Here is a 25,455-nt window from a genome sequence, read left to right as displayed (position 1 = left end):
TTCACACTCCAGCACTGCCATTCCTCCACCAAAAACAAACAAAACAAAACAGGGTGACAAAATGAGGGGCCACCACTGCTTTCAATTCCAACCACAAAGAGATGAGCTGTAACCCAGCAGTGCAGCCACTGCTACAATCCACCAATTACTCCATAAAATGAAGGCAGAGTACTTAGCTTGCATGACCATTGAGAACAAACACTCATAGTTAATATATCATCTGGCTATAAAATGAAAAAGGTACTGTGTAAGCCAAAACACCATCCCACACTTACTTTCTGCAATTTCGACTGTGTCCCAGGGGGGCAAAGTGGGAGGATTGTCATTTCTGTCGGTCACCTGGACCTTGATCACAGCTGTGTCAGAACGCTGGGGCACCCCTCTATCCGTGGCTTGCACGATCAAGCTGGTTTGAAAAAGAATCAGGGAATGTTATGTTCCTTCAGGAATCCAGCCAGCATAGATAGGCAGTCAAAAATTTAAAAATGAGCTGCCTAGCTGCTTTTATTTCTCCCCTGGCTTCTTCTAAATGGCATCATTTAAAATGCATTCCACACTGGCTTACCCTAGCTCCTAGGGAGACTGAGATCAGGAGGATTGAGGTTCCAGTCCAGTTCTGGGCAAAGAAAGAACGAAAGAAAGAAAGAAAGAACGAAAGAAAGAAAGAGCGAAAGAAAGAAAGAAAGAAAGAAAGAAAGAAAGGAAGGAAGGAAGGAAGGAAGGAAGGAAGGAAGGAAGGAAGGAAGGAAGGAAGGAAGGAAGGAAGGAAGGAAGGAAGGGAAAGAAAGAAAGAAGGAAGGAAAGAAGGAAGGAAGGAAGGAAGGAAGGAAGGAAGGAAGGAAGGAAGGAAGGAAGGAAGGAAGGAAGGAAGGAAGGAAGGGAAAGAAAGGAAAGAAGGAAAGAAGGAAGGAAGGAAGGAAGGAAAGAAGTTCATGAGACCTCCTCTCAAGAGAAAGAAAACTGGGCAGGGTGGTGTGTAGTATATTCATCTTAGCCAATTGTAGACACTATTTTTTAAAGAAATAGTCTTGAATTTGGACACAATTTCTTTCCCCTTGTTAGCATCCTTTAAGTTTCTTTTTCCAATCCTAAACATTAGAAAAAAACAATGTAACGTAAACGTCGGTTCTTTTGTGGGTGGAACTCCACTTAGGGGGCATGATCACGGTGTACCTGCCACACACGAGGCCCAGAGTTGGTGCTTGAGACACTATTATCGCCGGGATCTCAGTAGAATAAGAATTTGGAAGTCACAGTTATGTCTGGAGTTGAGGAATGACTCCATGTGGAGAGGTGATTTTGTGAGCATGACCATCGGTCCGGAGCATATGGAAAGACTTTACTGAAAATAATCAGCTCGTAATACTTTCTCCCTCTGCAGTCTACACCTTCTTGTTACCTAAAGTCTAAGCCAAGACATCAAAATCAAAGTCCCATCATCCTCTTTTACTGTAGATACAGTCACCTTTATATTTATAATGTTACCATCATCAGATGGGGGAAATATGAGATTTTTTTTATAGGGAAAGAGATATGTTTTCCAATTTCAAAACAAAACAGCAAGGAGCAGCTTTCCCAACAGCATGAAGAACAAATAAGAAATGATGGAAGTTGAACTGCAGAGATTCTGCCAGAGAGACGGTCTGGGAGACCTCAAGTTCATCTCTGATGGCTCCTTGGCACTGGGAGTGAAACCATTGGTCGCAACCCATCCAATTGGCTTTGTCCCTCAGAACTGTTGTCCTGATTAGTGCAATCAGCGAAGACTGTCAGTGAAATCGGCCAGACGCAGGACAAAACATATTGTTCCTGTTTGCCCAACCATGGGAAGTTTCATCTACTGTGTTAAGTTTACAAATGAGGCCTTTGACCAGGCAAGGTCTAGCTTGATGGCTTTAACATACTGAAATTGTTGGCAGGGGAGTTTTTTCAATGACTTTCTCTCCTATATCTTTAATTTCTACCAAGAAATTTTCTGTTCCTTCTGAAATTCTAAGAAAAGTAATCCTATAAAAAGAATGGGGATTCCTGGTGAAAAACAATAAGCTGACTTCTTAAATTTATCTGCGCTTTCTCCCAAGAATCCACTCACATGATGGAGAGGACATTTGAAATAATGTTCACAAGTCTAGAGAGAAACGGAAGGTAAGATTGGTGAGTGAGATGGATAAGTAGTATTAAGATTTTTGGAAGATGCAAGAGATTAAGATGCAGGGGTTGGAGAAAATTTGGTTACGTAGATGCAACACCAAAAGTGGACCCTAATGTAACTTAGGGATGTGGGTGATGATGTAGTGTCTATGCAGCGATATTGGAGGAGAAATGAGGTTCCCTCTCAAAGACTCTCTATATGCTGTCATCCACATGTCACCCAAAAAGTCAGCAGTGCCCCTGCTGCTTGCTCTGAAAGAGAAGAATGTGAACCAGAGCCCTCTAGTCACAGAGATTCTAGTGACTTTCTATCTCTCCACTCATATTCAAGGGTTATCAGTCACCTACAAAAAGCCTCCAGAACAAATAAGAGAGCTCAGAATAGACAACAAGGGAAAAGAATGAAGGGAACTAAAGGAAATTTAACATTTCTAACCAGTGTCCTTGGACAGTCACGAGAAGCTAATGCAGACATAAAGTAAGAACAGGTACTGTGAAAGATACCAAGGAACATGGAAGATCTGTTTCAAAGTGTGCAAACGTATATATACCTCAGATGTATAATATACAACATATTAATATGTAAATATGATATTCTTCCAATTTTAATTGGAACACAAAACTAAAGTTTATAAGATTAAAATTAAAGAAATAGCCCCGAGAAGTACAACAATAAAAATAATCCAACAAACAAGAAATGGGAAGCTGAAAATAAAATATAACTAACCAAGGATTTTTCATGACAATCCAACATTGCAAATAAGATTGACACCTATTGAATAAGGCCTTAGGAAAAAGAAACATGGAAAAAAATACAGGACAAAAAAAAAATAAGAAACAAAACAGAAAACAGGAAATCATCAATGAAATAATGCATGAAAGTAGAAGTCTCCTTATTTAAGCAGACCTGAGTATTCAGCATATGGAGATTCAAAGTATATATAACAAGATTTCTAAATATGATGTATAAAAAGAGTCACTTAAAAACTTCCAAAGAGAAAAGGGAGAGGGTGGAAATCATCATAAAAAGTAATTAGAACTCTGTAAAACTTCTCAACCAAAACCATGGGTTTTAGAAAATAAAAAGAACAATGCCTTTTATTCTCTTATAAAAGAAGCTGGCACAATGGCTCACACTTATAGTCCTAGAAACAGGGGAGGCTGAGAAAAGACTAAGTATAAAGATCTTGAGACCCTAGCTTAATCAACTAGAACCTGGATGAGGAGGCATGCGTCTACTATCCCAGCTACCAAAGACTTTGCAACCCAAGACTCTTGCTTGGTAAATAGTTTTCAGAAATTTATAACCATCTACCAGAGAGTTTTTTCTTTCGTATTTTATAATTTTTTCTTTTCTTTTTCGTGCCCTAGTTCAATGTATTCAACTTGTAGGCCTGGTGGGACCACGCCAGACCAGGTTTTTAAACCTGTGGTATGTCTTGACAACATATGTAAATTTAACGTATACAATTTGGATTCACCATGCATTAATACTTTGTGTGTCACATTGAATAAACTCAATCTACATCCAGAATAATTTACATGAAAGGACAATATTTATTTAAACAGAGCTCAATGGGGGGACCATGGTATCTCAGGGTGCATCCAGAGAAAAAAGGGGAGGAGGTGCCAAAGAAGACTCAATCAAAAGCACTTCCATACCTTCACTGTTTGTACCTTCACTGTTTAATCTATACTGCCATAGATAATTTTCATAACTTACAATTTTTAATAATCTTTCCACTGAGTTTTCTTAACTGTGTTCTCTTATGAAAACTAACAACAACTGATACATTTATATTTAGTGGAATCATAACTGACATACTCTGCTTTATTCACTTATCTCCTTGTCTTGGTGAAGAAGTAGGGGGAAGAGGTAGAGGGGAAAAAAGAGGGAAGGGAAGGAGGAAAGGACTGAGGGAAGGAGGGAGGGAAGGGGGACAGAGGAAGGAGGAAGAAGAGGAGATATGATACCCTCACACAGACACCTGTGTGGGGGAGGGGGGGTCAACTCCTTTTGGTTCTTGTTTCTCCCAATTTTGAGTAAAATTCTTCATAAGGAATTAGGGGAAAAGGCGTGTTTTTTTTTTTTTTCTTAAAAATAGTGGGACCAATTTAAATGTTGAGAACATAGAAACTATGACGCAAATGGGAAACAGTTGAAAGTTAGACTTAATTATCAATTAGGCTCCATTGAGTAAGAACACTTAACAGAAGTCATTACAACTGGAAACCACTTAGTTCACGGAACATAAAGCAGACTTCCAATAATCTCTTCTTGTGATCACTCAAATAGCACTTGGGCTGAGAGTTACCTGCATTACTCCAGGGAGGAAAAACTCCTCATACTTAAAATTACTATAGCAACAATGCAGGAATAGGTTTTAATGTATTTATAAACAAGAAAAATTAATTACATTAAAACATTACTCAAAAAATTCCAAATAGTTAATGGTAGAGTCATAAGCTTTAAAAATACTTTTGAATTACTATTTAAAAGCATATTAACCAAATAAATGAAAAAAGCCATTTAATTAAACTTTTGATTGGAATGTTTTCTTAGAGGTTAAATATGCCAAACATATTTTGTTTTAACCAGTTCTCATTGCTTAACCACATGAATGTATTGTACACTCTTCATAAAACATGAAAGCAAGCAAGTCACAAGACAACACTGACCTGGATTTGAGAATATCTGTTTTTTCTTAAATAGGAGATCCTCTCTGAAGCTTATATGGTGGAAATAATGTGACTCTGGCTCAAAATTTCTGGGGGTAAGTCAAAATTTGATCTAAGATAGTAGCAAGACCTAACCAAGCCACTGTAGGTCTGTAGGTCTGTAGGTCTGTTTCGTCCTCAGGCTGTAAGAACATTGCCCACCTAGTTCCTGATGGACTAGAAGATGCAATGAAATACAGTGCCCTCACTCCAGTGATGTTTGTCTCACAGCTTCAGTTACCCACAACCACCCAAAACTGAGCGTGGGAAATGGAAAATCCTAGAAGCAAGCAATTCCTTTTACGTTGTAGAGATCTGAGCATGAAGTCACACACTGCTATAATTCCATCTGTTCAGGAGACAGAGATAGAAGGATGACCCTAGTCAAAAATCATGAGATCATAGCTGAAAAAAAAATGAGGAATGGAGGTGTGGCTCAAGTGGTAGAGCACCATTTTTGGTGAAAGCAATGACAGCAGGCATTTGTAGTGACCACTGTTCAGAAGGCATTTCACAAACGTGGTCTTTGTAATGACCTTCACTGAGTGTTCATGCTTCACAAATGCATAACGTGTTACGACTAGTCCAATCATTTTTTTTAAAACAACAAACAATTTTTAAGACTAAACATGCCCAAAAGAATGATCAAGCAGAGTGGCTCCTACCTAGAACTCTGAGAGGCTGAGAGAGTTGGAATCATGACCTTCTGAAGCCAACCCCAGCAGATTTTCCAGATTCCTTCTCAAGGAAGAACTAGACACAGTAAGCCCATACTTGATATCCTAGCTGCCCGGAAGTCTAACATAGGCAAAAAGTGAGAACCTAACTCAAAACTGACAAGCAAAAATTAGAGCTGGAAGCAAGTGCCGGTGGTAAGAATGCCTGTCTAGCAAGTATGAGGCCTTGAGTTCAAACCTGAGTATTACCAAAAATAAATGAGCCCTGGTGGCTCATGCCTGAAATCCTAGCTACTAAGATTTGAGGATCACTATTTGAAACCAGCCTAGGGCAGGAAAGTCTGTGAGACTCTTATCCCCAATTAACCACCAAAAAAGCCAGAGTGGTACTATGGCTCAAATGGTAGAGTAAGAGCCTGGAGTACAAAAGCTCAGGGACAACACCCAGGCCCCAGGACAGCAGAAAATAAACAAAAGGGAAAGCACAGCTGACAACTCAGTTGTCTACACAACAGGAAGTTGAGCCCCTAAATGAGAGGTGAATAAGCAACCCCATGGATGTCAGTCCTGGACAAACCTATAGGAGCTGGTAGACTCATAATCCAGATCTGCCTTCGTGGTTATCACACCGCTTGTGGCATCAATGTGGAAGGCTTCTTCTTCATTGCCAGAGAGAAAGGAATAATCAACCAGGCCCTTCAACCCACTGTCCGGGTCAGTAGCAAACACCTGTGAGAAAACAACTCTTCCATTAGGAAAGATTTCATCCTCAATATGTATGACTAAGCCTGCTTTGCAGAGAAATGCATTATGAAAGAATCACAGATTGTCAAAGGTGTGTTCTAAACAGTGATGAAAATGATACTAGCAAGCCTGGTGCCAGTGGCTCACACCTGTAATCCCAACTACTCAGGAGGCTGAGATCTGAAGATCACAGTTCAAAGCCAGCCTAGGTAGGAAAGTCCATGAAATTCTTAATTCTAATGAACCACCAAAAAGCAAAAAGTAGAGCTGAGGCTCAAGTGGTAGAGCTAGCCTTGAGCAAAAAGCTCAGAGACAGTACCCAGGCCCTGCCAGGCCTATCCCCAGGATGGGCACAGCATGCACGTGCACGCGTACACATACACACACACACACACACACACACACACACAAAATATACCAATGTACAGCTTATATTTAACTCTATAATAAAGTGGACAGTGGACAATGGGGGAGAAAAGTCCTGCACACTCATCTGAAGGATTTCCAAGTAACTTTCAGATACTTTTGGGCTACCATTTTATGAAATAGACAAAAATAATGGAAAGAAATCAAATGTGCTTGAATAGATGACTTCCAATGCTGAATATGGGTTCATGCTTGAAGCAGAAATGGAAATAATGACACAAGAAACATACAGTTGTTGTAGTAGGGAAATTAAGGATGAAAAATAATAGTTGATTTAGGTTACATAGGAATTAGAAGCCCCTGCTTATCAATAATGTATGATTTTGGAATATAAATGTAACTGTGCTTTTGTCATTGTAAAACCGAACTGTAACCCCCACCAAAAGTATTCTATCTCTGCCCCTAGACAGGACTTGTATACTGACTAAACAGCTCTTTTAGCTTCTGTAACTCTGCTTCTGCTATTATTAAGCCACCTCATCCTTTATTCTATTCCCCAATAATCTCTAGGCTGGAAGACCCTGGTGGGAAGTTTGAACTTAAGGCTCAACGTTTTAGAGTGACCACTGGCCAAAATGGACAGCCTCCCCCTCTCCCTGTCCCAGGCGAGAATGCTAAAAAGCTGACGCAGGCTCGGGTATGTTCCTGTCCCATCAGCGCTTTCTGGCTCAAATAAAATTTTGTTTTAACCATAACTCATCAGTGGTTTTTGGGCTCTCAATGTCTATTGGTCCTTGGGTAATACAATACAGTGAGTGATCATTTTTCATTCCTTTTTATTCCTTGAAGTATGTATTAAGACAGAACACGTGTGAATTTTTATATTATATTCAAGTTTTAAGGAAATCTTTTTTTTGAAAAATGAAACAAAGCCTAGACTTAGGGATGACACATTTAGATTCTGATTCCTTTTATGTGGTGAGTTATCAGATAGGAAAAAAGTTTTCTCTCACTCTTCCCTGGAGAGAAATTGTCTAATTTGCATGAAATTTTATTCACTAACCCAGTTATAGCAATTTTGTTTAAGACCCAAATTGCCAAGTGCATTATTTGCATGTATGGAAATTTGATGATGAAGCCCGTTCCTGTGCATAATTCAATATATGCCCATTTAAAGAACAATGCCTTACACTAAAACTGGACCTGATGCACACTTACTGGTTTCCTTCACAGCTGCACATTTTCTGAGCCCCTCAGCCTTACCTGTGCACATTGTCATCTCCATCCAGGTCTGCTCTACTACACTGATGTCCTAATGGAGTTTTGCTTCTAATCCCTTCCCTCTCAATCTACTCCTCACACTGCTTTGTGGGTCCTCTGGGGACCTGGAGGCCATATGGAGTGCCCAGGGCCTCATCAAGTGAGCACACAAGCAGTTATTTGGTACAAAAAGGTATCACCTGGAGGAGAACCTGGCCTCCACCTGGAGACACATAAAGCCTGTCATGTCTCCTGGGGCTGAGTACTTAAAAGCGTTACGGGGGAGTATCTCAGGGCAGTGAGTCAGTGAGTGCTTTAGTGTGCCTGCCAATGTGTCCACGAGGCCAACTTCACCAAGAGAGAATGAATCAAAACAAGGCCACCTCAAGGAAGACAAGCAGTGATTGGCTGGGAGGATGGGAGGGTCTGCCACCGACTTCCAAGTCATTACCACAGAGATGAATCAGCTCTGCTCGCCCTCTGTCTTCACGTTTCACCATCTGAGACTCAAGTGCCAAGGAGAACTTCTGCCTAAGGCAAAAGTGCTTCACGACACCTTCAAGGGGGGACAGGGTGGAAGTGGGACCACAGAGAAGGATGATCCCTTAAAGAGAGTTTATAGGGTTGTAATCCAAAGGAGTGCAGTGGAAAAAAAAATACAGGAAGTAGCCACTACAGGAACCAGAACCTTCTACATTAGGGCCTTCTGCATTTCTCTTCTGAATCGGAAAGAACATGAGAGCTAGCTGCCTATGAACTAAGTAACCCATAAAAAGAGCAGCTCGTCCTATTTTAAGATTCATATTTTATACTTGTCTGTTTTCAGTTCATTCACTGTTATGTCCCTGACTTGGTCTTCTACACATCTACCATAAGGAGACGAGGCTCTCCCATATGCCACACTGAATGTGTACTCGTTGGATTTATTTCACTCTGAGAGGCTGACCTTACTCTGGCTAGCATGTAAGACAGAGAAATACCATGCCAAAGGCCCGGGACAGGAATCAGCTTGTAGCAGAGGGCCACCAGAGGTATCTGCCATCCCTAGCAAACAGCCTCACACTGGGCAGGGATCATAAAGACTGGAAACGTTGGTGTCTTCACCTGCAGGGTTATCTCCATGTTGGTTGAAACCAGAGTCAAGGCCTAGCACTATAGGGGACAGGCTGTTGAGTGGAGCAACCAGACTGCTATAAGACAAAATAATTCAGAAAGAGCAGCTGGGAAGATCCCAGATGTCCTAGTCTGTGTATGAGGTAGAAGAGGATGGGGGACACAATGCTAAACCTATAAGACAGCTGAGCTTCTACCAATCCCCACCAGCACAGAAAATCTTGTGTATCAGGACCTGGACTAGAAGTAAAATGGTATCTTTCTCTGTGCTCAGGTGAAGATAGTAAGAAGTAAGACTGCAGTTGGCCTAGTCCACAAATTGACTAGCAGGCCCTGGATACATGTACGCCCACTAGCATAGACAGAAAACTTCAGATGTATGAATAGGTGTGATCACAAACCAGCATTCTAGAGACAAAGGCAATGGCCTACTCCAAGCTAAGTCTATCTGAAAGGTGGTGCTGACTTTACACAGGCTCAAGAGGACTTAGAGAGCTTCTGGTGCCCAGCTTCATGAGACTCACTTTAATGGTGAAGGGAATGGGAAAGGACCCTAGTCTAAATGCAGACAGAGAAACCACCAAACAAGGATGGCTCTCAGCACCAAATAAGAGAGAGAAAATAAGGAGAGACAAATAGGGAGAGAAAGGGAGGAGAACGCAGTCATAATACTTGATGTATACCCTATGAAACTAAGAAAATTAAGAGAAAGGGTTGGACTGGAGTGGATGGGGAGAATGAAGAAAAAGGTGACATTGATTAGGATGCATTGTACTTATAAACTGATTTGTTAATACTTCAAGATAATAAAATAGAATTTAAAAAAGATGTTATCCAATCCATCAAATAATGTATATATCCTGCAAATACTGAAATTTTATTTTATGATATAAGCCTTAGATGTGTTGATATATGTTGCATGATGATTCTATTACACACACACACACACACACACTCATATTCACACCCACACCCACACATGCATTTCTGTTACCTGTATGACATAAGTATTGTAGGGCTGGCCTTCAGACACTGATGCCTGGTAAACTCTTTGCCCGAATCGTGGAAAGTGATCATTCACGTCCTGTATTAAGATGACTACTTTGCTGTAGGCTATCTGCCCACTGCTTTCAGCTAAAATAATGAGTTGTACTTCACTCCTGATTTCAAAATCAAGGGATCTGGGTTTTTTCACGGTGAGATGTCCTGTATTTATTTCCAGGGAGAAAAAAAAAGAGAGAGAGGAAAGAAAAAAATGTGATGTTACTTGTAAAGTATTCTATCTATGAGTATTGACTCATGTATTTGCATGCTCATTGTCTCTCAAAAGACCACCCTTGGGGCCTCCTTTGCCCACTGACTGGGATCAGTAAAAATAAAAGCTGGCAACTTACAGATATTTGCAAAGTTCAAGTAGATACAGAAGAAGAGAATCTGAATGTCTGAGAGCGGCCTCTTAAATGGGCCTCCTCTCCATGGGAGCCCTCGTCCTGTGTGAGCCACCTCTGTCCCCCGCGGCTGTGCCCCTGACCCTTTCACTCTTGGTCTCCTGAATTATCTTCTCTCTTCACCAAACCTGTTTCCATTGTGAACTAGATCACAAAGAACGCCATCATCATCCTGCATGCAACGCCCGTTCACTGGCTTTCCTGGCCACTGTGATCCAGTCGAGCAGCTTCAGCTTCCTGGATCCATTCCCACCTCCACCCTCAGGGGTATCCTTCATAATTTTGCTCCACATTGCCATCTCTGCGGCAGCCATTGCACATACCCATCTCTTGTTTGCTCACTTTGGAGCTGCCAGGCATGTGCCCCCAGTGACCTGAAAAGATGCACCCACCCACCCACCTCTGCCATCTCTAGCCTTTCTCAAGGACTCTCCCGGACTTTTACCTTCATTGTGTCAGCCCCCAGCAGACTCTCAGAGCAGCTGCATTGCAGGCAGCCATGCAATCGTGCTGTCTACCTGATGCAGTCTTGTTGCTCCTTTGATGTATGAGCTCCTCAAGGTGAATCAGAGACCATACCTGACTCTGACCCAACATCGTCTCTCCAGTGCTCAGTGCAGGGGCTTGCCTGCACAAGGCCAACCACGTACCACCCTTCTACACAGCCTCGCATCACACACAGCCAGGTTAGGAAACAGACTTTGGAGAATGAGGCCTTGGCTCAAGTTTCTCTCCCAAATGAAGGAATTCCTTTCAAATAACGGCCTTCTCTAATTTCTGCTCTGCTTTCTTCTGTCCTTTCTAAAACAAGGCTTTTGATCCAATTTACTATTACGATTCACTTGGTTTTCACTGTCAGAAATTTCATCAAATAGAGATTTCCAAATGAGCACTGATGTGGAGTTACTGACACCTGAAACCAAGAATAGAACTCTTTCCTATCCCACCCCACCCCCTCCTCCACCTCGCCATGCTGGTTATGTAATTTAGACAAATTGCCAGACTCTATCACCTATTAATTTTTGTGACCTGGAGGGAAGTTATCCAGGTCCTACAAAGCTAAGGCTCTTCTTTCTAAAGTGGGGTAGGGAGGTGTTAGTCATGACTTCACTGGGGGACCGTGAAGGGAAAGCTACGTAATGGAGTCTGGAAAGGCTCCTTCAGTCGCAAATAGATTTCAGCATGTGCAGCCATGTCTGTCTGTCCCTAAGCCATCTCATCTAGCTTTACTGTCTTTGTGAACTCTAGATTTAGAAAGAGAAAATCTAATATACATGGAATTTTAGAAGTGTAATCTCTCATAAAAAGACCTGTGCCTGGAAGCCATGCCTGTTTCCAGATACCCAAGCTAATCCAGAAAAACCTTCCAGATACCTAGCAGTTCCTTAAGTTCTGGTGAAACGAGTGTCTTGTTACAGTAATGTATCTCTGGCCTTGAGTGTGTGCAGGGAGGTTTTATAGTTTACATTCCATTACTCAGAATGATTAAAGACTTCTATATTAGGAACTCTCAGAACTACCACATTTAAGCTGTGACAACTCCCTATCATTTTTTTTTTTGACACCACATTTTGGTATCAAGTTAGTACTAGGACTGAGTTGGACTGTGTTTATTCATTTGTTTAGATCGTACTAGGGATTTCAACTCAGGGCCTTGTACTTGCCAGGTAGGTACTCTACCGCTTGAGCCACACCTCCTGTCCTTTTCTGCTTTAATTATTTTTCAGGTAAGGTTTCATATTTTCCTCCAGGGCTAGCCTCAGGGTGTGACCCTCATATCTATGCCTTCCAAGCAGCAAGGATGACAGGAACATGTCATCATGCCTGTTTTGTGTGATGAAATGGGTGTTTTGTTTTTGTCTTTTTTGCTAACTTTTTCCCCAGGATGGCATCCCAATTTGTGCCTTCCAAGTAACAAGGATTACAGGAGTGAACCACTGCACCCAGCAGGACAAAGTTACTTTTACAAACTACAATTGGTTGTGACCAAGACCCCTGACAGAACAGCCCTAGTTTTTGGCAGCTACAAAATCATTTTGACATATTTTTGCGGGTTAGTGATGAAAGTAACTGGTCTTCTGAAATGTTTGTGCACAAGGGCTGACTGCTGCACCCTAAACCCATGGCTGAAGTGAATCCACAGCTCTCAGCACTGGAGCCCTCTCTAGCAAGCAAAACACTCTGCTACCATAGTCTCCTTATAAAGGACCAACGAAATGGAAATTTAACAGTAAATTTCAAGAGTCATCTAGTAGAAAGTGTGCCAATTATGGTACAGATCAAAGTGGTTTTTAAAATAAAAGGCTTGTGTTGGAGCTTTGATAATTGGAATTTTACACTTGGAATGGATCTACAAGTCTAATGCTTTCTGTGCTTGGAGTTTATTTTTAGCATAATAACTGGAACTTGCTGTGAAATCTGTACAAATGGAGAAGACAATAGCCAATATTTCAGGGCTAGCACACCTACTGAGTCCGTGGGTCACCTTGGGTGATATGTGTGCATTTTTTTTCTCAGAGACATTAAAGATATGGATTTGAGGGAAATGAGTGTTCTACTGTAATCAGCCTAATAGCATTCACGGGCTGAAATGTCTATGTGTTTTCTACAGCAGGAAGCCTCATTAATACCACTTTCAACATTCCTACTTGTTAGAAAATAATATTTTCCTTCTAACACATGTAAAATGAGATTAAGATTCTTCAAATGCTACATGCTTGATAATATAATCAGGTTACCCCAATCAGTTACACACTGTGGGCCTTCATCCGCACCAGTGAATCTAAAGCAGAATGTGACAAATATTTATGTTATCCAATAGCTTTTAAACTCTCTCCTGCTATGAAGCTCTCTTTGAAACAGTGAAGTTTGACCATCTTTGTTTTATGTCAATCTACCAAATAATGGACTGACCACTACCATCTGTTATTTACATTCACAATCTCAGTCAAATTCTAAAATTATGCTGGTTTAGACAGTAATAAATGTTTTTAATCCAAAGTGGCATGAAGTTTAAATACAAAAGTCAGTCGTTGGATTATAATTATGGAACCGAGAGGTTCCTTACATGTTTATCTCCAGGAAAAGTGACCACAACTTTAGAGATCATTTTTACGAATGCATTCTGCATACCGGTTTTCTATTTTAATCAGTTTATGATTTAAAATACACACATCCGGAAAACCTACGAGAGCTACTTTTAGACACAAGTTTAGTGATAATGTGCCAAAGACAGCGGGAGAGATTCCTTTCATATCATAATTCAAGCTTTGAAAAAGCCTTCTTGACAGCAATATGGCAAACCATGTCCTTGACTGATACATGATAAAAAAAAACAAGTGAATTGCTTGATGAGATACATATGCACATATAAACACGTTACATATGCATATACATGTATATGTGTGTGCATGAAAATTCATTATTGAGTTGGTACCATTGTATGAAAGTCCCAAAGGACAAAACAGGAATCCAGGGAGGAAAGAGGAACCCCAAGCCCCATGTTTGTTGTGAGGGTTTCTCCCAAGACCTTCTACTTTGAGCTGCATCTCTGATCATTGCATAAAGTATATAAGACAAGGTGAGAAAACCCATAAAACCCATAAAAACCCATACAACCCAGAAAAGGTTAATGGGCTAATAGAAGAAAAACAACATACTGTTGAAACCCAAAACTGTGTGTGTGTGGGGGGGGGGGGGGGGGGGAGACGGTGGTGGGTGGTGTATCCCAAATGACTGATCACTATTAAAAATGAAAAACAACCGGGCACTGGTGGCTCATGCCTGTAATCCTAGCTACTCAGGAGGTTGAGATCTGAGGATCGAGGTTCAAAGCCAGCCCAGGCAGGAAACTCTGTGAGACTCTTATCTCCAATAAACCACTAGAAAACCGGAAGTGGCACTGTGGCTCAAGTGGTAGAGTGCTAGCCTTGAGCTGAAGAGCTGAGGGACAGCGCCCAGGCCCAGAGTTCAAGCCCCACGACCAACCAAAAAAAAAAAAAAAACAACTAAAAGTGGATACACAGAAACTTCATTTTCTTAGGTTTGGTCTTCACTGAGAGGAAGGAAGAAAATTACCTATGAGAATCCATTAGCTTAAGCTTGAAGTTATAGTAGCCATATTGTCCTAGTTCGCTACTTTTTAAAAGCACCTATGAGTTAAATTTAAAGTAGTTTCCACTTGAGGTCTCCAGGTGAATTTCTGAAGGGAAAGAAAATCTTCTCTAACAGGTACAATCTAGACTTCAAAGGATGCTCGGGCAAAGCTACAAGGAAAAGGAACAGCTTCTGTGCTTACAAGCATATAAATCCCAGCAAATACTACATAATGGATGATAGCAAGCAAACCCACAGACTGCAGGAGCAGCATTTAAACACAATGCTGAAATTACTGCATGCAGAATTATGTATCCTCTTTCATTATAAACACACACACACCTTATATTTTGTAGGGTTAGGCAGTCAACCCAGGGACTCACCTATTTGAGGCAAGCACTTTACCAGTGAGCTACATCCCCAGATATACATTTACATACATTAAAAAAAGAACAGAAGCCTGGCACCAGTAGCTCACATCTGTCATCCTAGCTATTCAGAAGGCTGAGATCTGAGGATCACTGTTCAAAGCCAGCCCAGGCAGGATAAGTCCATGAGACTCATCTCCAATTAACCATCAACAAACCAGAAATGGTGCTGTGGCTCATGGTAGAGTGCTAGCCTCGAGCACAAAGAAGCTCAGGTACAGATTCCAGACCCCCAACTGACAAAAAAAATAAGTAAAAAGCACCTCAGATCAAGGAGCAACAATTGTTTTTTAAGATCAAGAAAAGTTGAAAAACATCAGAGAGCTTTTGGAAATAGGACAAAGAAATTTAAAAAGTGAAATAAAAGAGTATGTACTACTACTTGACTACAAGTGAATGACATTCCAAGAAGCCAGGAGAAGACAGAAAAATATCTTACTATGATAAGAGACATTAACTGTGAATCTAGAATTATGAAACCAGCAAAAATACATATATTAAAACAAAGACATAATAAAAGCCATTTTTCAGACAAAATCATAAATCCCGAAGGGATATTTCAATACAAAGAAAATGATACTAGAGAAAGTCTGTGATAAGAGAAAAACAGTTTGCAAAGACAAGAGGTTCTTTTGCTTGTTGCTGTTTTTGTTTTCCTTTTGTCTTGTTTGTTCGCTTATCTGTCTTTGAGAAGGTAAGGGGTAGGCACAGAAATGGTGGGACAAAGGGTGGTACTAACTAGACACTATGTTGAAAATGAACTACACAACTTGTGGGGGGAGATGGGAAGGAAAAACAGGGAGAGAGCGAGGGAAAGGGTGACACTGTCCAAAAAGAAAAGTACTCTTCACCTGACCAATGTATCTATAACCCTTCTGTACATCACCTTTGTAATAAGAATTTAAAAATTTATGAGGCTGGGAAGGTGGATTAGTGGCAGAGAGCTTGCCTAGCATGCATGAAGCCCTGAGTTTGATTCCTCAGTACCACATAAACAGAAAAAGCCAGAAGTGGCTTGTGGCTCAAGTGGTACAGCACTTGCCTTGAGCACAGAGAGGCTCAGGGAATGGAGCCCAGGCCCTGAGTTCAAGCCCCAGGACCAGCAAAAAATTAAAAATAAAAAAATTCATGAAGAAAAAAGTTTAAAATATCACTTAAAATCACAATAAAGGAAAGCAACAGCTATTAAAAATACTAATCATGATAATTTGAAAGAATTAAGAGTATTCTCAGCTCATTTCCAGAACCCTTGAGACAAAATCATAAATCCCAATACAAAGACAATGATGCTAGAGAAAGTCTGTGATATGAGAAAAACAGTTTGCAAAGACAAGAGGTTTGTTGTTTCTTGCTGTTTCTGTTTCTTTTCCTTTTGTCTTGTTTGTTCGCTTATCTGTCTTTGAGAAGGTATGGGGTAGGCACAGAAATGATGGCCTGCGAGAAAGAAGGCGTGATGTCCAACAATGTTCTTAGGCCAACAGGCTTCCAGTACCATCCCTTCACTCCACCATGGTGAAGAGATGAAGACTTCCTACAGGCTGCCTCAGAAAGTTGCTTACCAAGGGCTACGTGCCCTGGGAGAGAAGCCATTGCTTAAGACCTCAATCCCTCTCCATCTTCCTCATGTACATGTAGTATAGATGAAATAAAACAGTGGTAGAGTAACACAGAAATTATTAGAATCATTCTTACTTCAGTTTGATGATGAAGCCATAGATACACATGTACTATATAGTTATTACACACACACACACACATAAACTGTTCCTGGGAACAATCAATTGGTATTCATCTAAGACACAGCCAGTTTTTATTAAAACTAACTTTAATACATTCTGTGTTTGGAAATATTTTTTACTACCACTTGGAAACTTTTTCAGCTGTCTTTGCTGCATTGTTGATTTTCAGAGAAAATTAGAAAAATCTCTGAAGAAAGTTCTCTAAGGCTTGGAATATGTGCTCATTTCCACATCAAATTCAGTATCAATGATCACCCTAATTATATATTAGTTTTCCCAAATGTCAGGAGTTAAGTTATAAATAAGAATCAATCCATCTTCAAAACATCAAGGAGCAGGATGGAAATATTCAGAACAGAATTCTTAGTGAGGACACATACTCAAATTCATAGTTCCAGTTTTCTCATAACTTTTCATCAGCTACTATGAAAGATTTTACTTATAAATTATTTGTCCTAGCAATTATTTATTTCTACCCTTCTAATTTTATAGAAGTATGTATTACTAGAAACACAAAATAAAGTTCTTGTAAGACAAAAAGGATTACCTGATTTGGAACCCAGGGAAAATATTCCATTTTCATTTCCACTAAATATTGAATATTCAACACTGTCCTGCATTGAATCAGAAACAAAAGCCTCTACGGTCACAACAGAAGTACCTGTAAAATCAGATTTCAAAACATGAATGTTTTTAGAGAGAGAAAATTTCATAGAAAAGCAAGAGCAAATACAATCATTATTAGTACACTATATTTTCATTAAGTTATTCATTGAAATAGTTATTACCTTTGTAAGCCAGATCCCACACTAAGTGCTCACAGTAGGTACACACTGGGATGGCAATCAACCATTAACCAAATACCCAATCAAGGCAGAGTTCAAACTGTGCTAAGGTCTGAGAAACAGGTTGCATGATAGAAGGGTATTACACCTTTGTGTTTCTTTCTTTCTTTTTTCTTTTTTTGTTTTTTTTTTTTTTTTGGGGGGGGGTCGGTCATGGGATTTGACCTCTGGGCCTAGGTGCTGTCCCTCAGCTCTTCAGCTCAAGGTGAGCACTCTACCACAACACCACTTCTGGTTTTTTCTGCTTATCTGGTGCTGAGGAATTGAACCCAGGGACTCATGCATGCAAGGAAAGCACTCTACCACTGAGCTACCTTCCCAGCTGAACTTTGTGTTTCTAAGTGCAGCAATAGAGCACACTGGATATTGATGAAAATGAACTATACAACTCATGGGTGGAAATGGAGAGACAAGGGTATTATACAACCATAAAAGTATCCAGTAACCAGGAAGATACAACAATCAAAAATACCCGCACCTGCCAGCAAAGCACCCAAAAGAAGCAAACATTGACAACTAACTGATAGATCAACTGAACAGAAGATAACACAAAGAACAGATGACGTGAATGAATCTGTAGATCATTGTATGTAGACGACATGCATGGAGTACGTTGAATACGCTTTTCCTCAAGGACACACAGAACTTTCTCCAGGATAGCTCACATGCTAGGTCACAAAGCAAGTGCTAGTAAATTTAGCAAGACTGAAATCAGACCAAATATCTTTTCCAACCACAACAAAATGAAACTTGAAATCATTAGGAAAAGGAAAACTGGAAAATCCCCAAATATGTGAACAACCAATGCATCAACAAAGAAGTAAACAAGGAAATTAGAAAGAAACTATCTTGAGATGAAAACAAAAGGACCTCATCATGATTATTATGGGATGCAGCAAAGCAGTACAAAGGGGAAAGTTATACATGGAAAACTACACTAAAAATGAAATAGCCAGGCGCCAATGGGTCATGCCTAGCTACTCAGAAGGCTGAGATCTGAGGATTACAGTTCAAAGTCAGGCAGGGCAGGAAAGCCTGTGAAACTCCTATCTCCAATTAACCACCAAGAAGCTGTGGCTCCAGTGGTAGAATACCAGCCTTGAGCACAAAAGCTGAGGGAACAGCTCTGAGGCCATGAGTTCAAGCCCCAGACCTTTCTGGGGCTTTTTCTGGGGCCTTTTCTGCCCAGGGCTGGCTTCAAACCTTGATTCTCAGATCTCAACCTCCTGAGTAGCTATGCATGAGCCACCAGCACCTAGCTCAATAGAGTTTTGAAATATTAACCCTGATTACATTTACCAACAAAACATAATGGTTTGGAACAGAGGGTTAGGCAGAATCACCATAAGGACATCATAAAAAGGCTCCCAGGATGGAAGCCTGGAGTGAGACACAAGGCTTAGCCACAGTGAGGAATGTGTGAACCAGAAGTAGGTGGTGAGCACTGGAGGTGCAGACAGTCCATGAAGCATCGTGGAGCCCAGCCTGGCAGTGAATGCCGGGGAAGCTCTGCTCCAGGAAATAGGATGACCGGGTGGGGATAGTCAACACTTGACTCATCTCCTGGTCTTAATTGTTTAGGATTAGCAAGCAACTTTCTGATTACCACTTGGCTTCCTGCATCTTTTCTTTTTTTCTAGAAAAAGAAAACTGGTCATTTCAACAAGACTACTATAATCCACAGAAAAATCCTGCTTTAAAAAATAAACGTGAAGGCATCATGGTCCGTGCATACTTTCTAGCCTCCTTCATAAGGGCTTACAAGTACAGACATCTGGTCACCCTGGGGATGGAGTGCCCAGCTATTTTAATAAATGAGGTCTTTGTCTGAGGCTTACATGTATAACTGGGATGAATTCAAAGTTAAAACATGCCTCAGGTGATATGTACCTTCTGAGAAAAACCTGGCCTTGCCTCAGGTCTTCCATCTCCTGTGGAGCTACCTTTGAATCAGAAGACAGGTCATGAGATCCATATTATAAATGGCCCCCTAGACGGTACTCATTCCAATGAATGCCATTCCACCTATGAGATTGTCATGATAGGGGAAGGATGGACACTATTTGCTTTCTTCTTTTCCTCCTCATAAGAATTTATATGTGGGGCTGGGAAGGTGGCTCAGTGGTAGAGTGCTTGCCTTGCATGCATGAGGCCCTGGGTTCGATTCCTCAGCACCACATAAGCAAAAAAGAAAAAGCCGGAAGTGGCGCTGTGGCTCAAGTGGTAGAGCGCTAGCCTTGAGCTGAAGAGCTGAGGGACAGCACCCAGGCCCAGAGTTCAGGCCCCATGACCGGACCCAAAAACAAAAAACATAAAAAACAAAAAAAAAAAAGAATTTATATGTGGGGCCAGGTGCCAGTGGCTCAAGCCTGTAATCCTAACTACTCAGGATGCTGAGATCTGAGGATTGTGGTTCAAAGCCAGCTCACGCTGGAAAATGTGTGAGACTCTCTATCTCCAATAAACTACCAAAATGCCAGAAGTGGCATTCTGGCTCAAGTGGTAGAGAGTGCTAGCCTTGACCAAAAGAATCTCAAGGATAGAGCCCAGGTCCTGATTTCAAGCCCCATAACCAGCACAAAAAGAAAAAACAAAAAGAATTTATATGTTGAGCTGTATTTCAGAGCTAATGTCATCTATCTCCTTGGAAAATATAACACTTATCTGGTTTTGGAGAGAAAAATAAACTGGATGATAAGGCTTTACAACTGTTTTGTCATGGCCATATAACTGTTTTGAAATTACTACTTACTCTGCTGAGAATGTATAACCCAAGTAGGGATTTGAGATGGAGAAAAATAGCAATAATAGTAAATCCAGGTGATGAGTAAGAATTCTTTACAACTCAATTTAATTTTTACAGTACACCAGTGACAAGTTTCATGTGTGTGTGTGTGCACGTGTGTGTGCACACATTCAGTACTCAAGGCCTAGGCACTATTCCTTAGCTTTTTTACTCAAGGATGATGATGTTCTATCACTTGAGTGACAGCTCCACTTCCAGCAAATTAGAGATATGGACTGTTTGTCCAAGCTGGCTTTGAACTGTGATCTTCAGATCTCAATCTCCTAAGTAGCTGGGATTACAGGTAGAGCTGCCAGCAGCCAGGGACAGGCCATTCTTGTCTCCACTTTATGGGAAGAGGAGAACCTGCCTGTCCCTGTGCCATGCATGGAGCCACACAGAGCTCCCCCGAGCTGTACCAACCCCAGTCACAGTTCTGCACTCTAACATCTGGCCCTGCACATAGACAATAGCAGCCAGAAGTCACTGGATCAACTGCCAAAGGGTCAAAAGAAGGGTTCTTTTTTCCCCCCTCCAGAATACCAAGATCTCAGTAATTTACTTGACAATATTGTCTATTTGACTAGTTAGAGTGCCCCCATGTGTCATCGTGTTTTAATATTATTTCAACTTTTCCCAAGTTTGAGTGTTTACTTCAAGTCAGGGTATAAACATCATATATCATTTCAGTTTTTCCAGAATAATAAAATTCACAGAAATATATGCATTTGTGAACAGCCTATGCAGAGGAAACAATTGCTGGTTCATCAGAAGGGAAACAAGAGAGACCAAAGCTCGCTTCTAGAAGGTTTCTTTACACACTGTGGTAGGCTTGGACACTGTTGGCCACCAAGTGGCTTATCTTTAGCTTTGGTTTTATTTTGTTTTGGCTTAAATTCAGGGCTTAAGCATTGTCCCTGAGGGTTTTTCCCCCTCAAAGCAAGCACTCTACCACTGCTCCACTTCCAGATATTTGGTGGTTAATTGAAGGTTAAGTCTCACGAACGTTCCTGCCCCCACTGGCTTCTAACCACCATTCTCAGATCTCAGTTAGGATTACAACCATGAGCCACCAGTGCCTGGCTCTACCCTGAGCTTTTAACAGGACTCAGCAAGATGGTTGAAGCCTCTCTAACCTAGATTCAAATTTGGGGGTGAGGAGGAGCAAGGGGACAGGGCTGGGCAGCAGTAGGAACAGGATGGACAGGGAGCTCCATGGACCACTCTTCTGGTCATCCTGCTGGCTGACCAGTCTCTGCTTATGGTTGACTGAAACTTCTAGGTACAAACACTCATGAATAAGTGAGTAATTCATGCCTGCCTCTTACAGAGATTTTGTGTAGAGAGCTGCGAGAGGCCGCACCTGGAAGATGGCACCGGCTTCCGCGCTCCGCCTTCCCGATGGCGAGTGCTCTCTGTGGTAAACAACTCCTTATATGGCTAAGGCAAAGAATCTGGCTTGCTTCTGCGCACCTGAACCTATTGGTGGATCCCACGTGGCGTATCAGGGTTGGCTACCCAGCGGGTACTTAAGGCTGTGGGGAATTTTCCCCGGGGTTGGGGTCAGAAGATTACTAAAAGGTCCTGAATAAACTGCAGAGAGAAGAGCTCGGTGTCGCGTCTTCCTTGCTGGTCGAGGTGGGCGTGACAATTTTGCCTACTGAGACTTACTTTAAAATTGGAAACTGTAATTGACATTGTGATGGTTAATCTTGACCATCATCTTGACTAGGCTGAGAGAGGCCAGAAGGGATAAATAAAATGCATGTCTGGGTATATCTGTGAAGGTGTTTCAGAGATTCTTGAGGTGTGTGGGGGGAGAAAAACCCTAAATGTCAATGCCACCATTTCAAAGGAAAAAGCTCAAGAGAGTAGAGAGTAAGGGATGGGATGGGAGGAGGGAAGACAGGCTGGGCATGGGCATTTCCTCTCTAGTCCCTGGCCACCACGAGGCAAGCAGCCTTTACCACATGCACCTTCCACTCAGAAGTTTCCCACTGAATCTTCAAAAGCATTCTATCTATAGTACTGAACATTAAAAAAAATCAAAACAGACACAGTCTACAAACGACTTGAGGGGACACTCACCTGCCTCACAATTTTCCATCACAAATCCTTTATACACATGCTGGCTGAAGGAAACCTTTACAGCTTCTCCTTCCGTGTGAATGACCACAAGGCCGGTGGTTGCCCTGGCTGGGACCCCATGATCAGTGACTCTTAACTGTAACCAGAGAGGAAAATATTCTGAAGATGGATTTTGCCAAAGTGTAATTTCTCCTGTGTACGCGTCAATAGAAACCACTGACTGAGCATCAGCAAAACTAAAAGAGACAGTTCCATTGGGTCCCATGTCTGGATCATGGGCTCTCAAAAAAGCAATCGTTTGATTTGTTGGCCACTGGGGTGAAAGGAAGATATCAAAAGGGTTCTGTTCCAAAATGGGGTCATTGTCATTAGCATCAGTGACAGCTATGTTTACGGTTACTGTGGTGCTTCTTGAGCCCTGGATGCTACAGTCTCTGGCCACGGCTCGAAATGTATACTGAGATGTGGTTTCCCGGTCCAGAGTGAGGGTGGTTCTCAGAATGCCTGCTGCAGAATCAATGGTGAATGCACTGGAAGACTCGTCCATCAGAAAGTACTCTGTTTGCCCATTCCGGCCCAGGTCCCTATCCTTGGCTGACAGGACCAGAACCACAGTCCCTACTTGAGCATCTTCTCTCACGGAAGACTGGTAATACAGCAGAGGAAAGGAGGGGCTGTTGTCATTGTCATCCAAAACCCTGACTTGCAACTGCAGCACAGAGCTCCGAGGTGGATGCCCCAAGTCAGAGCAGAGGATGAGTAGCGTGAAATTGCTGACTTGCTCCCTGTCCAAGGCATGTGTGGTCGACAGTTCCCCTGACATTTCATGAATAGCGAAGGAGTCATTGGTGTTCCCATCTGTTACAGAAAGCAATGAAAAATGTATTTGAATTGCAAAGGTGGTATCTGTTTGCTAACATTATTTATACAAATATGTTTATGAATATATATTCTTTAAAAAATATTTCTTTCCTAAACCAGCCACAATGGCTCACTAGTTATTACAGAAGGCTGAGATCTAAAGGAGCAAAGATTGAGGCTGGCCCCCTCACAACAGATTAGCAAGACCCACTGTTATTGAATAAAAGGTGGGGAGTAGATGGGAGAGAATGCTGAAAGAAGTAACACTAATCAAAACATATTTTACTCACAAACTGACATGTTGAATTGAAACCCCTTAGGACTAAACGATAATAATAAATAAATAATAAATAAAAAGCTGGGCGTAGTAGTGGGCATCTTCATCTTAGCTACGCACAAGTGTAAACAGGAGAGCTGCAGTTCAGGTTGGCCTTATGCAAAAAATAGCTAAAGCAAAAAGGCCTGGAAGCATAGCTCGAGTGGTAGACCACCTGTTTGGCAAGCCTAAGATCCTGAATTCAAACCCAAGTACTGCTAAAAATTTATTTCCTGATTACTTTTATCTGCCAAGGGCCGTTTAAATATTAATGACATCACTCTTCATCCATACGAAATTATCAAAATAGGCAGACAATGAGAATACTTGGGTCTGTCCTGCCAAATGATTTTGAGGGTCTTATATGGTTCCCTACAAGGATAAAGGAATGAAACATTATTTTAAGGAATTAAAAACAAGATACAGTCAAGCACTGTAATACAGCTCACACCTATAATCTTAGCAAGTCAGGAGGCTGAGATCTGAGGATCACAGTTTGAAGCAAGCCTAGACAGGAAAGGCTATCACACTAGAACTGTGTCTCAAGTCATAGCCTTGAGGGCTCTCCTCCTCCTTCTTGTTTTTATTTTATTTTATTTTTGCAGGGCTAGGCAAGGACTCGCCACTAAGCTCTATAGCGTGCCCAGTCTTTTTGTTTTTATTTTATTTTTGAGGCAAGGTCTCATCACTACCTTTGCCCAGGCTGACCTAGACACTCAATCCTCCTGCTTCTACCTTCTAGGATTACAGGCCCAGCTTTAGGCTGGGCGCTGGTGGCTCATGCCTGCAATCCTAGCTACTCAGAAGGCTGATCCCTGCAGATCCCCCAGGCTGAAAAGTCCAGATGACTCTCATCTCCAATTAACTGCCAGAAAACTGGAAGTGGAGTTGTGGCTCGAAGTCGTAGAGTGCTAGTCTTGAGCAAAAGAGCTCAGGGATAGTGCCTAGGCCTTGAGTTCAAGACCCATGACCAACAAACAAACAAATAAACAAACATGGAGGGCAGTGGTTCAGAATGTCTGAATTCGGCAGAGGTAGTGAGGATGCCCATAGTGCCATCAGCTCTTACTGCATGTGCGTTTCATAGGAAAATAAAACAGATATCCAATATAGAAGAATGACCATATACCATATATCAACCCAGTGTGCATCCTAGAGGGAATTTTAATTTAAAGATACTTACGTATTATGTGATATCTGACAGTTCCATTATTGCCAGCATCCTGATCAGAGGCCCAAACAGTATAGACAGTCTCTGGCTCTCGATTCTCTAGAACCTCGATGTCATGGCCAGGGACAATAAATTCCGGGGTGTGGTCATTTTCATCTTCAACAGTGCAAAGAATTGTTGTGGTGCTAGACAGTTCAGGGGCTCCCCTATCCCGCACAAGCACTGGCATGGGACACAAAGAAGACAGATGGGTTGTGGCCATTAACTCACCTGGAAACTATGTCATGTTAACTAAACAGCATCAGATTAAACTAATGGAGTGGCTTGGATCAATAACAGCTCATTTAAAGACACCCTACTGAAATGTAAAATTTACATTGCTGATCTTCCTAATCTTTAGCACATGGAGGGTTGGGGGGGGAGGGGGAGAGGAGGGGAAATAGGGAAAGAGGTTAGGGTGAGAACAGGAGTAGGGGTAGGAATCCCTTACCTAGAAGGGTAAAAACTTGCTGAATTTCTCTGTCCAGTATGGTGGCTGTCACCACCTCTCCACTGTCAGGATTGATCTTGAAAAGCCCAGAAGAAGCACCTGGCATGATTTCAAACTGAAGTTGGGAGTTGATTCCTTTAAAAAAAAAAAAAAAAAAAAA

At 41.5% G+C, this 25,455-nt stretch overlaps 1 protein-coding gene across 1 annotated transcript in view; it reads right to left on the bottom strand.

Annotated features, from left to right (window-relative positions):
* Positions 1-25,455, bottom strand: part of Dchs2 (dachsous cadherin-related 2) — a 149,804-nt gene that overhangs the window by 8,502 nt on the left and 115,847 nt on the right. The window contains exons 11-17 of the mRNA XM_042701600.1: positions 25,296-25,430; positions 24,818-25,027; positions 22,458-23,315; positions 17,287-17,400; positions 10,024-10,235; positions 6,124-6,275; positions 276-406 (exon numbers count right to left, since the gene is read on the bottom strand). Of these exons, the coding sequence (XP_042557534.1) occupies positions 276-406; positions 6,124-6,275; positions 10,024-10,235; positions 17,287-17,400; positions 22,458-23,315; positions 24,818-25,027; positions 25,296-25,430 (1,812 nt within the window). The remainder of the gene's footprint in view (positions 1-275; positions 407-6,123; positions 6,276-10,023; positions 10,236-17,286; positions 17,401-22,457; positions 23,316-24,817; positions 25,028-25,295; positions 25,431-25,455) is intronic.

Source organism: Dipodomys spectabilis, unplaced genomic scaffold (assembly GCF_019054845.1).
Source record: "Dipodomys spectabilis isolate Male_0828 unplaced genomic scaffold, ASM1905484v1 ptg000297l, whole genome shotgun sequence".
NCBI lineage: Eukaryota > Metazoa > Chordata > Mammalia > Rodentia > Heteromyidae > Dipodomys > Dipodomys spectabilis.
This window is presented reverse-complemented; position numbering and strand designations above follow the sequence as displayed.